At 49.7% G+C, this 15,231-nt stretch overlaps 1 protein-coding gene across 2 annotated transcripts in view; it reads left to right on the top strand.

The window, feature by feature from the left end:
• Nucleotides 1-8,206, top strand: part of shc2 (SHC (Src homology 2 domain containing) transforming protein 2) — a 33,326-nt gene extending 25,120 nt beyond the window's left edge. For both annotated transcript variants that reach the window (XM_038777843.1, XM_038777844.1), the window contains exons 11-12: nucleotides 5,897-6,033; nucleotides 7,692-8,206. In XM_038777843.1, coding sequence (XP_038633771.1) covers nucleotides 5,897-6,025 — 129 coding nt within the window. In that variant the 3' untranslated portion in view covers nucleotides 6,026-6,033; nucleotides 7,692-8,206. The remainder of the gene's footprint in view (nucleotides 1-5,896; nucleotides 6,034-7,691) is intronic.
• The last annotated feature ends 7,025 nt before the right edge of the window (nucleotides 8,207-15,231 follow it).

Genomic DNA, 15,231 nt, shown 5'->3' with positions numbered 1-15,231 from the left:
AATCTGTTTGCTGCTCCCTGCTGTATTTTCTCCACCAATTGTTTCTCCTTGGCAGAGTAGAATTCCTCTGTGCAAGGGTTCATGTCACATTCAATAACAGCTTCTGCCTGTTAGTTCTGAAGGACTTTTTGTGAGAACCTCTACCGTCGCTCGCAATGTTGTGTTCTTGGCTTTCATCCCTTTGTATTCCTCTTTGGGAATGTAATGTTATTCCAAGGTTCCTTCCAAATGTGTAACTGTTTCCGTAGTCACTGCGGTCTCTTTCTTGCCCTTCTCCCCTTCCTCCCTGAAAAATGGACATTCTGAGTCTAATCTGAGTGACATTTGTAAGGTTCCTTCTTGTGTATTCCTATCTTTTCCATTATTTCCCCTGTCTTTTATTTTTACAGTTACATTTTTCTTCCATGGATCTTTAAGACATGTATCTTTAAGACAGCCTGTCACTTTAATTCATGCAGAAGGAAGCAGTGGCCTGCGCCTTTAATTCAGACCGAAGGCCATGCTGTTTTGGATTGCTGACTGGCTGGCATCGGGGATGACTCGGTTTGATTGATTTGGCTGAACTGGCCCACAAGGCAGTTCTCTGCCCAGTAACAGGTGGCGATTGGATATTTTCCCACTGGACTGTTTTTCAGAGACATAAGGTTCCATTTTGCTTTCACTTTCCCTTTTGATTTTGACAGCCCAGAGGTAAAAGACCCAGCTAAATCCTCCCCAGAAAACTGTTGCTACGTCGCTTCAAATAAAATCCAGCTCGCTAGCTCTCTCTCTCCAATAAGCCTGTGGGTGTCAGATTCCTGAAAACGGGGCCTGAAGGTAGGCCATGTCCTGAGAGCCAGGTCTGAAGAAACAGGGACTCTGTCTCTCCAGGGAAATTGTGTGTACAGGCAGCAAAACGAGGACTGTTTCATCAAGCTTATTGTGGAGAAGGCCTGCAAGGGCCTACCACCTGAAGCAAAGACTCTTTTCTCTTTCATTTACGTTTCCCCCCCCCCCCCCCCACTCTGTGTCTGTCTGCCGTGTGTTGGGACTCCGAGGCATGTGGGCCTGGAATTGACCGCATACTTGCCCAAGATGGGGCAACATAATTTGGGGCTTAGTTCAGGGTTCTTTGGAACAGTGATGGAAAAGTCTGGCTTGCAGTATAACTTAAAAAGAGACACCAGGCTTACAGTGATATAACATGATGGCTCTGGAAGCTGCTCAGTGTTTTCTTGAGGTGGAAGACCTATCTCTGGTTCATTTAAACGACCTTCGGAAAGACAAGCTTGTCGAATTGGTAGGTGCGTTGGAAATAGAGGTATCAGCTTGAGCTAAGAAGGTGGAGATAGTGCAAGCGATTGCTCAACATTTAAATTTGGAAGAGGCGCCAGGAACACAGGTGAGCCCACGAAGTAGTGTAGCGTCAGGCATATTTTCTGGTGGGGACGTTGAGCCGGGGAGAGTTTGGTTGCAGTGACAGCACGAAAGGGAATTTAAAATAATAGAAATGGAGATGTAGCAGAGGGAAATAGAGCTGAGGCGGAGAGAAAAAGGAATGGAGATGAAGCACAAGGAAAAAGAAAGGGAAATGGAGATGGAAATATGGAAGTTGGAGGTAGAGAAAACCTCCTGGTTAAGGCACTGGGAATGAGTGGGAAGGTGCCATAAAGTAGAGAGCTGCTCAATCCTAGAACCCAGCGGCGATACGTTTAAATGTATACAGGCCCTCCCAAAATTCGATGAGAAGGCAGTAGAAATATTTTTTATGGCTTTTGAGAAAAGAGCAACCTGGCCAAGGGCAAAGTGGACATTAACCCTGCAGAGTAAATTGACAGGGCGTTCACAGCAGGGCCTAGGTGCTAGGAATTGCGGGCCCAATTAGAAAAGTGATGGCGGGGCCCCTACTCTACAAAAGTAAAAATTTATGTATGTTTATATTTCGTGTAGTATGCTCGTCTTTAACCAAAATAAAACATTAAATGCTTGATATACTAAAATTTTGAAACTTACTTACCCGGGCGGAAGGATTTGGCGGCGCAGGGCTGAAGGATTTGTCGACGGTAATGCGGTGCGTTCCCCAAAAGTACAAACTACCCTATAGTTCCTCTTAGAATCCAGAAAAGACTTCAAATGGTAACTCTGTCGTCGCTGGCGCGGGGCCCCCTTAAGGTGCGGGGCCCAATTTGATGAAATTGGTCAAATAGGCTTAAAACCGGCCCTGGTTCACAGGAAGTTTATGCTTCCGTGTCAGAGCAGGAATCGAAGGATTATGATGTGGTTAAAAAAGGCTATTCTGGATGCATATGAATCTGTTCCTGAAGTAGAAAGGCATACTTTAAGGAGGCAGCTGGGGACAGACTTATGCAGAATTTGAAAAGGTTTAGCAGAATAGTCTTGATATGTGGGTGCGAGCATTGGGTTTGAAACTACCGACGAGGTCATTCTCTGAGTGGAATTTAAGAATTTCTCCTATATAATAAGAACCCATGTTGAAGAATCCTTCTTATTCTACGCATGGCGTGGAAAATGGAATTGCATCCCACTTTACGACTGCAAGGGGATCGTAAAACTGGTGCAATTCAGCTCTGCTGGGAGAACACAGGGCGTGATTCTCCGATTGCCGATGCCGAAATCGCGTTCGGCAATCAGCCGGAGAATCCATTTTTGCACTGAAATCGGGAGTGGCACCTTTTTTCTGATGCTCCGCCCCCTCAAAAACATTTGCATGCCGTTGGGACGGCCTCAGAACGCAGCTGAGGCCCTCCCCAGGTGCTCCGCCCCCAATGGGCCGAATTCCTGACGGCGTCGGTTGTGTGTCCTCTCAATTTTCGTAAACTTGCCGTGGCAGCTGCGGACTGTGTCCAGAGCCACCGTGGGCGGGGGGGGGGGGGGGGGGGGGGGGGGGGGGGGGCTTTGGGAACTGGTGGGGGGTGGTCCGGAGGTGGCGAGGGGGGGTTACAGGGGGGCAGTTTTTGGCAGGCTGGGTCTGCACGTGGCCGGCGCCAGGTTGTGCGGCGCAGCCTCTGCAGACCGCCGCCCTGCGAATGCACGGCCATGGAACCGGCCATTCTGCGTCCGTTTTGGCAGGTAAAGCTGGGGGCTTTACGTGGCGCAGCTGCTAGCCCCTTCCCCCAATCAGGCGGAGCATTGGTGCGGCGGCCCCGCCGACGTTTGATCATTAGGCCGGACGCATCCTCCTGACATTACCGCAAAACCGGGGAATCCAGTCCCACAGTCTCTCAAACAGAGAATCCAGCAGTTTATCTTTCTTAGTTCTTCAGCATTGTTGTAAGGTTGAGGGTTTTTTTTATCTCCAGCTGTCACCATATTGGAATGGTGTTGCTTACAGAATGTGTCTATTAAGGAAACCGTTGTAGTTAACAAAAATGTTTTTTTAAATATAAATTTAGAGTACCCAATTATTTTTTATCCAATTAAGGAGCAATTTAGTGTGGCTAATCCACCTAATCTGCACTTCTTTGGGTTGTGGGGGATCGAGCCCAGGCCCTCGGTTCCGTGAGGCAGCAATGCTAACCACTGCACCATTGTGCCGCCCGATCTTTGTAGTTTTTTATATATGGTAACAGCAATTTCTTATTAACTACATATATAGAGTTCACAATCAGTAGGTATAAACAATGACACCTCCTCCACATTAGTCCTCAAAACTGGGGGCCCCGCAAGGCTGCGCACTTAGCCCCCTATACTCCCTGTACACACATGACTGTATGGTAAAATGTGGCTCCAACTCCATCTACAAGGTTGCTGATGACATGATAGGTCAGATCTCAAACAGCGATGAGTCATAGAGTACAGGAAGGAGATTGAGAACCCAGTGGAATGGTGTAACGACAACAATCTCTCCCTCAATGTCAGCAAAACTAAACAGCAGGTCATCGACTTCAGGAAGCAAAGTATCGTACACACCCCTGTCTGCATCAATGGGGCTGAGGTGGAGATGGTTGACAGCTTCAAATTCTTAGGTGTGCACATCACCAACAATCTGTCCTGGTCCACCCAGATTGATGCTATGACGAAGAAAGCACAACATCACCTATGTTTCCTCAGGAATCTAAGGAAATTTGGCCTGTCCACATTGGCTCTTACCAATTATTACTGATGTACAATTAAAGCATCCTATCTGGCTGCATCACAGCCTGGTATGGCAACTGCTCGGCCCAATAAAGAGCAAAGAAAAGTACAGCACAGGAACAGGCCCTTCGGCCCTCCAAGGCTGTGCCGACCATGCTGTCCGTCTAAACTAAAATCTTCTACACTTCCGGGGTCCATATCCCTCTATTCTCATCCTATTCATGTATTCGTCAAGGTGCCCCTTAAATGTCACTATCGTCCCTGCTTCCACCACCTCCTCTGGCAGCGAGTTCCAGGCACCCACTACCCTCTGTGTAAAAAGATCTTGCCTCGTACATCTCTAAACCTTGCCCCTCGCACCTTAAACCTATGTCCCCAGTAATTGACCCCTTCAACCTGGGAAAAAGTCTCTGACTATCCACTCTGTCTGTGCCCCTCATAATCTTTTAGACCTCTATCAGGTCGCCCCTCAACCTCTGTCGTTCCAGTGAGAACAAACCGAGTTTATTCAACCTCTCCTCATAGCTAATGCCCTCCATACCAGGCAACATCCTGGTAAAAGCAAATTACTGCGGATGCTGGAATCTGAAACAAAAGAGAAAATGCTGGAAAATCTCAGCAAGTCTGGCAGCATCTGTACGGAGAGAAAAGAGCTAACGTTTCGAGTCCGATGACTCTTTGTCAAAGCTCTGTCGATGACTGTCAGAGCTTTGACAAAGAATCATCGGACTCGAAACGTTAGCTCTTTTCTCTCCCTACAGATGCTGCCAGACTTGCTGAGATTTTCCAACATCCTGGTAAATCTCTTCTGCACCCTCTCTAAAGCTTCCACATCCTTCTGGTAGTGTGGCGACCAGAATTGAACACTATACTCCGAGTGTGGCCAAACTAAGGTTCCATACAGCTGCAACATGACTTGCCAATTCTTATACTCAATGCCCCAGCCAATAAAGGCAAGCATGTCGTATGCCTTCTTGACTACCTTCTCCACCTGTGTTGCCCCTTTCAGTTACCTGTGGACCTGTACACCTAGATCTATCTGACTTTCAATACTCTTGAGGGTTCTACCATTCGCTGTATATTCCCTACCTGCATTATACCTTCCAAAATGCATTACCTCACATTTGTCTGGATTAAACTCCATCTGCCATCTCTCCGCACAAGTCTCCAAATGATCTAAATCCTGCTGTATCCTCTGACAGTTCTCATCGCTATCTGCAATTCCACCAACCTTTGTGTCTTCTGCAAACTTACTAATCAGACCAGTTACATTTTCCTCCAAATCATTTATATATACTATGAACAGCAAAGGTCCCAGCACTGATCCCGATGGAACCGTAAGAAACTGCAGAGAGTTGTGAACACAGCCCAGTCCATCACGTGAACTCGCCTCCCATCCATTGACTCTATCTGCACCTCCCGCTGCCTGGGAAAGCGGGCAGCGTAATCAATGACCCCTCTCACCCGGGTTATTCTCTCTTCCAATCTCTTCCATTGGGCAGGAGATACAAAAGTCTGAGAACATGGACTAACAGATTCAAAAACAGCTTCTTCCCTGCTGTTCCCAGACTCCTAAATGACCTTCTTATGGACTGATCTGATCTCTCTACGCATCTTCTCTACTGTGTAGCACTACACTCTGCATGCTTCACCCTATGTCTATGTATTTACATTGTGTATTTATTGTATGTCCTATGTTTTCATATATGGAGTGATCTGCCTGGACTGTACGCAGAACAATACTTTTCTCTGTACCTGGGTACACGTGACAATAAATCTCATTCTAATCTAATCTAATCTAATCTCTGCTCCTTCTTTCCAGGTTCGGACGAAGGATTTACTGTTTGAAAACATCACTCATCTGATTAATTATCACATTGAGAGTGATGTTCCCATTGTAGCAGCTGAGAGTGAAGTTCGTCTGAAACAGATCATCCAGAGGAGACACTGAATTCGGCTGTAAGTGTCAGTCTTTGGATTAGAGACTGATTGGAAAGGATAGATGCTGTTAGTGTGAGAGCCGGGACAAGTGTTACCAGACAGGATCGTTCTCCGTTTAGCATTTTTCAAGCAATGGAATAATGGGCTTACAAGTGTGGCCTCTGGGACTGGGAGAATCGCACACATACCCGACCTCAACCGCTCCTCATAGCTAATGCCCTCCATACCAGGCAACATCCTGGTAAATCTCTTCTGCACCCTCTCTAAAGCCTCCACATCCTTCTGGTAGTGTGGCGACCTAAATTGAATGCTATACTCCAAGTGTGTTCTAACTAAGGTTCTATACAGCTGCAATGTGACTTGCTAATTCTTATACTCAATGCCCCAGCCAATGAAGGCAAGCATGCCGTATGCCTTCTTGACTACCTTCTCCACCTGTGTTGCCCCTTTCAGTGACCTGTGGACCTGTACACCTAGATCTCTCTGACTTTCAATACTCTTGAGGGTTCGACAATTCACTGTATATTCCCTCCCTGCATTAGACCTCACAGAAATGCATTACCTTACATTTGTCCGGATTAAACTCCAGCTGCCATCTCTCCGCTCAAGTCTCCAAACGATCTAAATCAGGGGTGGGCAAACTACGGCCCGCGGGCCGCATGCGGCCCGCCAAAGGTATTTCTGCGGCCCACCAAGTCATTAAAAAAAAAAAAAAATTTTTTTTAAAAAAATTTTTTTTTTTTTATTAAGGTTAATGGGGGGGTGCTGTTGGGTTACTTACTGGTATAGGGTGGATACGTTGACTTGAGTAGGGTGATCATTGCTCGGCACAACGTCAAGGGCCGAAGGGCCTGTTCTGTGCTGTACTGTTCTATGTTCTATATGAGGCACCCAGAATCATAACCGGGTGAAGTAATTATTTTACTTAATATACTATGCGGCCCTTTGTGAATTGTGAATTTCTGAATGTGGCCCTTGCACGGAAAAGTTTGCCCACCCCTGATCTAAATCCTGCTGTATCCTCTGACAGTCCTCATTGCTATCCGCAATTCCACCAGCCTTTGTGTCGTCTGCAAACTTACTAATCAGACCAGTTACATTTTCCTCCAAATCATTTATATATACTACGAACAGCAAAGGTCCCAGCACTGATCCCTGTGGAACACCACTAGTCACAGCCCTCCAATTAGAAAAGCAGCCTTCCATTGCTACTCTCTGCCTTTTATGACCTAGCCAGTTCAGTATCCACTTTGCCAGCCCACCCCTGATCCCGTGTGACTTCACCCGAGATACAGGGACTGGGAGAATAACACAGACATACCCAAGATACAGGGACTGGGAGAATTACACAGATATTTAAAAAAATAAATTTAGAGTACCCAATTCATTTTTTCCAATTAAGGGGCAATTTAGCGTGGCCAATCCACCTAGCCTGCACATCTTTGGGTTGTGGGGGCAAAACCCATGCAAACACTGGGAGAATGTGCAAACTCCACACAGACAGTGACCCAGATGCGAGGATTGTAGGGGTTGAAGGAGGTTACGGAGAGAGGATAGAGGTGAAGTCATGGAGGGATTTGGAAACAGGGTTGCTATCAGTCTCGTTTCTATTATTATTGTTAATGTCACTATTCTTCCTGCCTATATTAAGCTCTGTATGTTTCTCCTGCTCACAGGTTGCGTTTGATATGATTTGAATATCACGCTGAACTCCAAAGATATCTGGAGGTTTCAATTGGGAAATGGATGTTTCCGAGCAGCAGAGTTTTACTACAGACTGGAGTTCAGGTGTTCAGAGGAAGTGGGGATGGGCGGTTGAGATTTCTCCCTCTCATGACCAGCTCCCCCTCTATCTGCTGCTGCTTTACTGGGCATGTTGCTTCCTGCAGTCAGAATAATAATCACAACATCAGCAGCCAAGATACACAAGTCAACTGAGCTTGAAAACTAACTGTTAATATTGGTGACGTGTGCAGGACGTTTTGTAAAGACAAAAGATGAACAGGTGGAGATAATTATGACTTTTGGGACAATATGGCCGGTATTTGAGTTAAAGTTTCAGCTCCTGTACATCTGTACAGCGCACGCACACACATGCAGGCTAAAAAGGGGATGATTCTGTCTTGGTTGCTGCTGTACAGTCTCTGTGTCTCTTGTGTTATTTTTTAAAATAAATTTCGAGTGCCCAATTCATTTTTTCCAATTAAGGGGCAATTTAGCGTGGCCAATCCACCTACCCTGCACATCTTTTGGGTTGCGGGGGCGAAACCCACGTAAACACGGGGAGAATGTGCAAACTCCACACGGACAGTGACCCAGAGCCGGGATCGAACCTGGGACCTCAGCGCCGTGAGGCAGCAGGGCTAACCCACTGCGCCACCGTGCTGCGTGTCTTTTGTGTCATGTCTAAATATCAGATTGCAGGCCGTGAACCCATCACCTAAATTGGTTGGGTTGGTGCTGGAGATTGTGGGTTGGGGAGTGTGTGGGGATGTGGCAAGGGAGCGAGCGAGGGTGCTTGGCGATTTAGTGGGGAAAGGGTAGACTGACTTGGGAATGCATCGGGAAGAGAGACCACCTTCAACAGCCTTGCGTGGGAAAATGTAAAGAAACGAGACACCGCCTGTAATCCATGGAACTGAATATAGCCTCAACACTGCGGGCGGGCAGCCTGGACACTGCGGGCGGGCAGCCTGGACACTGCGGGCGGGCAGCCTCGACACTGCGGGCGGGCAGCCTCGACACTGCGGGCGGGCAGCCTCGACACTGCGGGCGGGCAGCCTCGACACTGCGGGCGGGCAGCCTCGACACTGCGGGCGGGCAGCCTCGACACTGCGGGCGGGCAGCCTCGACACTGCGAGTGGACAGCCTCGACACTGCGGGCGGGCAGCGACACTGGGCGGGCAGCCTCAACACTGCGGGCGGGCAGCCTCGACACTGCGGGCGGGCAGCCTCGACACTGCGAGTGGACAGCCTCGACACTGCGGGCGGGCAGCCTCGACACTGCGGGCGGGCAGCCTCGACACTGCGGGCGGGCAGCCTCGACTGCGGGCGGGCAGCCTGGACACTGCGGGCGGGCAGCCTCGACACTGCGGGCGGGCAGCCTCGACACTGTAGGTGCTGACTACCACTGTTGATGTGGACTCTGTCTCGGATGACCATTTTGTATGTGTGTGCTGCAGTGATGCCGAGCCTGTGTTGTCTGTTGGTTATGGTCAAGATGCCTCTTCAATTGTTCAATATTTGAGATGCTGATGGAAGAATTCAAAGATTCTCCTGTTTTACCATCTAGAACTCAATCCACAAATAATTCAATAAAACTGATTGGGGACCAGGGAGACAAATTATGGTGAAGGGTCTGTCTTTGGTTCACCCCCCCCCCCCTCCCTGTCCTGTCTCCTCCCCCTCCTGTGTGCCGTCTCTCTCTCCCTGATCTGCCCCCCGCTCCATATCTCCCCCTGTCTCCCCCCCCGTCTTTCCCCCGCTCCCCGTCTTTCCCCCGCTCCCTGTCTTCCCCCGCTCCCTGTCTTCCCCCGCTCCCTGTCTTCCCCCGCTCCCTGTCTTCCCCCGCTCCCTGTCTTCCCCCGCTCCCTGTCTTTTCCGCCCCTCCCCGTCTCCTACCCCTCTCCTTTCCCCTCTTCCCCCCCCCTCCCTGTCCCCCCCCGTCTCTCTTCCCCCCCCCAATCCCTGTCTCTCCCCCCCCCGTCCCTGTTTCTTCCCCCCCCCCCCCCCCCCCCCCCCCCCCGGGACCTTGCTGCCCCCCCCGGCTCTCCCCCCCCCCTGTCCCTGGCTCTCTCCCTGTCTACCACCCTCCCTGTTTCTTTCGCTCTCCTTGCTCCCATCCCTATCTCTCTCTCCATCTTTGTGTGTGATATTTGATGATATTAAGTTTTATGATTAAGATTCTTTTCTTAATCTTTGAAATAAAAGTGAAAACTGGAAGGTGTTTTGTGCGAATCCAATTCTTCCCTGTTGTGGGGTATCCTCCACACCGAACACTGGAGATCTGTTGATGTGGACATTAAACCTGGAGTTCAGTTGGACTCTGAATGCAGCAAAGACGATGATCATGTGGGGGACAATTTGTTTGTCACCCTTTGCAGAGCCCCCAATCCTCCCTGTCCCCAGTGCAGCCACAGGCTCCTCTGTTAATATCAGTTCAAATCGGCTGCCAACGTAAACACTACTGGAATCGCCCAACTTAACAGATGCAATGTGTCACCATCTGCTCCTTATAGATAAGCTAACACTGACCCCTATATTAGGGGTGGCACCATGGCACAGTAGTTAGCACTGTGGTCACAGTGCCAGGGACCCGGGTTTGATTCTGACCTTGAGTGACTGTGTGAAGTTTGCTCATTTCTGCGTGGGTTTCCTCCGGGTGCTCCCGTTTCCTCCCACAGTCCAAAAATGAGCAGGTTGGGTGGATTGGCCGTGCTAAATTTCCCCTTAGTGTCCAAGGGTTAGATGGGGTTACTGGGATAGGGCAGGGGAGTAGGCCTAGATGGGGTGTTCTTTCAGAGGTCCCGTGCAGATTCAATGGGCCAAATGGCCTCCATCTGAACTTTATGGCTTCTACGCTATGCTCTAAGCTTCTGGGACTGGAGCTACAGATCTGGCAAAAAAAAAAAAGGGATTTGGACATTCTCTCCGTGTCTGTGTGGGTCTCACCCCCACAACCCAAACGATGTGCAGGGGCGGTGAATTGGCCACGCTAAATTGTGCCTTAAATGAGGGATGGGGGGGGGAATGAATGGGGAAATGAATTGGGTACTTAAAAGAAAAATGGGATTTGGGGAACTGGCTAGAGCAGGGGTGGGCAAACTTTTCCGTGCAAGGGCCACATTCAGAAATTCACAATTCACAAAGGGCCGCATAGTATATTAAGTAAAATAATTACTTCACCCGGTTATGATTCTGGGCGCCTCATATAGAACATAGAACAGTACAGCACAGAACAGGCCCTTCGGCCCTCGACGTTGTGCCGAGCAATGATCACCCTACTCAAGTCAACGTATCCACCCTATACCAGTAAGTAACCCAACAGCCCCCCCCCCCCATTAACCTTTTAAAAAAAAATTTTTTTAAAAAAAAATAAAATTTTTTAAACAAAATTTTTTTTTTTTTTTAATGACTTGGTGGGCCGCAGAAATACCTTTGGCGGGCCGCATGCGGCCCGCGGGCCGTAGTTTGCCCACCCCTGGGCTAGAGAGTTTCTGGGACCCTGACAGTGTCAGAGCGATCACACCCTGGGTTCCTTGTTGAAGCTGCAGTCCAAATCTGAGTTTACCGACCGAATCTGCAGTTTCCCCCTCCCACACCCAATCCCAAGGTGCAGTTGCAAATGGCTTTGCCGTGTGTACCGATGGGTGTTTGAAACCTGACTGCCCCCAGACAGGGCTGAGTGGAGGTGAGGGGAGTAAATGCAGGGACTGTGATGATATGATCTGCATACTCGTCTGCCATTGGGCCAGAACATCGGCTTACCATTGGCCCTGGTCGGTCATGTGCCTCTCGACCGATTGGCCGAGAGGCTGAGTTAACCACGCCTCTATCAACGAGGTATAAATGCTCAGAAGCCTGACGATCGTCCCTTTCCACTGTAGACGATCGCCAGGCTGTGCTCTAGTTAATTAAAGCCTGACATTGGTAAATCACTCGCCTCACGTGCAATCGATGGTGCATCAGGGACAAAGTCTCCGCCCCCCCCCCGCCCCTCCTCACTCCACACACTCACCAAGATATTTTGAACATTGCTTTGAATGTTCAGAGTTTGATTAAACAAACTGAGGAGAGAACATGTTCCAATCGCCGTTCCCAGGATTTAGTGATTAACACATGAGAAGCTGCTGCACAAACACCCAGCAGACGTGGCCGAGTGGCAGGCACCAGCTGATCGGTTTTCCCAGGCAAAGGGGAGCAGCTAAAGTTGTCAGACACAGAAAGAAAGAAATAATTTATTGTCACAGCCTCGAATACAAAAGCATTTTCCAAACAAGGAAACACATTTTGAGGGTAGAGACGGTTGGAATGAAGACAGTGTGACAGCTGCAAAGCAAGTTCCTGCAAACTGATAATGACATTAGAATCACTTTGTGATGCTGATTACAGCAGAAATATTAGCCCCGGACGCTGGACAGAGCCCAATGCTCTGCCATCAGTGACACAGAAGCTTTACAATCGCCCGAGAAAGAAGATACAGCCTTGGATTAACTGTCAAGAGAGACATCCTGAGGGAGTGCTGCACTGTCAGAGGGTCAGTACTGAGGGAGTGCTGCACTGTCAGAGGGTCAGTACTGAGGGAGTGCTGCACTGTCAGAGGGTCAGTACTGAGGGAGTGCTGCACTGTCAGAGGGTCAGTACTGAGGGAGTGCTGCACTGTCAGAGGGTCAGTACTGAGGGAGTGCTGCACTGTCAGAGGGTCAGTACTGAGGGAGTGCTGCAATGTCAGAGGGTCAGTACTGAGGGAGTGCTGCACTGTCAGAGGGTCAGTACTGAGGGAGTGCTGCACTGTCAGAGGGTCAGTACTGAGGGAGTGCTGCACTGTCAGAGGGTCAGTACTGAGGGAGTGCTGCACTGTCAGAGGGTCAGTACTGAGGGAGTGCTGCACTGTCAGAGGGTCTACTGAGGGAGTGCCGCACTGTCAGAGGGTCAGTACTGAGGGAGTGCTGCACTGTCAGAGGGTCAGTACTGAGGGAGTGCTGCACTGTCAGAGGGTCAGTACTGAGGGAGTGCTGCACTGTCAGAGGGTCAGTGCTGAGGGAGTGCTGCACTGTCAGAGGGTCAGTGCTGAGGGAGTGCTGCACGGTCAGTGGGTCAGTACTGAGGGAGCGCTGCACTGTCAGAGGGTCAGTACTGAGGGAGTGCTGCACTGTCAGAGGGTCAGTGCTGAGGGAGTGCTGCACTGTCAGAGGGTCAGTGCTGAGGGAGTGCTGCACTGTCAGAGGGTCAGTACTGAGGGAGTGCTGCACGGTCAGTGGGTCAGTACTGAGGGAGCGCTGCACTGTCAGAGGGTCAGTACTGAGGGAGCGCTGCACTGTCAGAGGGTCAGTACTGAGGGAGTGCTGCACTGTGAGAGGGTCAGTACTGAGGGAGCGCTGCACTGTCAGAGGGTCAGTACTGAGGGAGTGCTGCACTGTCAGAGGGTCAGTACTGAGGGAGTGCTGCAATGTCAGAGGGTCAGTACTGAGGGAGTGCTGCACTGTCAGAGGGTCAGTACTGAGGGAGTGCTGCACTGTCAGAGGGTCAGTACTGAGGGAGTGCTGCACTGTCAGAGGGTCAGTACTGAGGGAGTGCTGCACTGTCAGAGGGTCAGTACTGAGGGAGTGCTGCACTGTCAGAGGGTCTACTGAGGGAGTGCCGCACTGTCAGAGGGTCAGTACTGAGGGAGTGCTGCACTGTCAGAGGGTCAGTACTGAGGGAGTGCTGCACTGTCAGAGGGTCAGTACTGAGGGAGTGCTGCACTGTCAGAGGGTCAGTGCTGAGGGAGTGCTGCACTGTCAGAGGGTCAGTGCTGAGGGAGTGCTGCACGGTCAGTGGGTCAGTACTGAGGGAGCGCTGCACTGTCAGAGGGTCAGTACTGAGGGAGTGCTGCACTGTCAGAGGGTCAGTGCTGAGGGAGTGCTGCACTGTCAGAGGGTCAGTGCTGAGGGAGTGCTGCACTGTCAGAGGGTCAGTACTGAGGGAGTGCTGCACGGTCAGTGGGTCAGTACTGAGGGAGCGCTGCACTGTCAGAGGGTCAGTACTGAGGGAGCGCTGCACTGTCAGAGGGTCAGTACTGAGGGAGTGCTGCACTGTGAGAGGGTCAGTACTGAGGGAGCGCTGCACTGTCAGAGGGTCAGTACTGAGGGAGTGCTGCACGGTCAGTGGGTCAGTACTGAGGGAGTGCTGCACTGTCAGAGGGTCAGTGTGTACATTGAAATGTCCTTGAGACACTAAAGAGTGAAAGCAAAAACTTCAAGATAAAAGATTTACAAATTAAAAGTCATTTCAGCAAAACACCTTTTTAAAAACATTAAGAGTACCCAATTCATTTTTTCTAATTAAGGGGCAATTTAGCATGGCCAATCCACCTACCCTGCACATATTTGGGTTCTGGGTGTGACACCCGCGCAAACATGGGGAGAATGTGCAAACTCCACACGGACAGAGCAAAACGCCTCTTTAAAAATAATTTTCACGAATGCTTCAAGGATTCTCCGACGGCTAAACTTCTCTCTAATCAGTCAAACGGATCACATTCTTAAGGGAATCCTTATCTGGGTTTAGCCCCTTACTTAGTTTCATTGGTCCTAATTCTCAGCTGAGACCCCCCTTGATTGGTCATTGATTTAAAATAAAACATCCAAAACTTATGTCTCCGGTCTCCCTCCCGCCTCCCACAGCACATTTTCTCCTTTTCTTACCCCCCCCCCCAACCACCACCACAACTCCTCCTATTTCTCATGTACAATCTGCCCTTTGACAACTTCACCTGAAAGCAGTGTCAGTTTCCACATTTATGCTTATGACACCGATCTCTACCTCAGCACCACCCCTCATAACCCCTCCATTGTTTCCAAATGAACAGATTGCTTCGTCACACCCTGAATCAGGAACAGGGGATGCTCGAAAAAACTCAGCAGATCTGCCAGCATCTATCAGGAGAGAAACCGAGTTAAAGTTTTGAGTCCTTTGAGTCTTCATCAGATCTGAAAGGAGGGAGAATGTAGTGTCATGTGAGAGTACCTTGAAGAAATGGGTGTTCAAGGGCAGCACAGTAGTGCAGTGGGTTAGCACTGCTGCCTCACTGCGCCGAGGTCCCAGGTTCGATCCCGGCTTTGGGTCACTGTCCGTGTGGAGTTTGCACATTCTCCCCGTGTTTGCATGGGTTTCACCCCCACAACCCAAAGATGTGCAGGCTAGGTGGATTGGCTGCGCTAAATTGCCCCTTAATTGGAAACAATGAATTGGATACTCTAAATTTATATAAAAAAAGAAATGGATGTTTATAAATGGGTGTGTATATAAATATCTGTGGTGAGAGTACGTTTAAGAAATGGGTGTTAGGGCACAACGGTGGCCTAGTGGTTAGCACAGCTGTCTCACAGCGCTGAGGTCCCAGGTTCAATCCCGGCTCTGGGTCACTGTCCATGTGGAGTTTGCACATTCTCCCCATGTCTGCATGGGTTTCGCCCCCACAGCCCAAAAATGTGCAGAGTAGGTGGATTGACCACA

The sequence above is a fragment of the Scyliorhinus canicula genome, chromosome 18 (assembly GCF_902713615.1).
Source record: "Scyliorhinus canicula chromosome 18, sScyCan1.1, whole genome shotgun sequence".
In the NCBI taxonomy this organism is placed as follows: Eukaryota; Metazoa; Chordata; class Chondrichthyes; order Carcharhiniformes; family Scyliorhinidae; genus Scyliorhinus; species Scyliorhinus canicula.
This window is presented reverse-complemented; position numbering and strand designations above follow the sequence as displayed.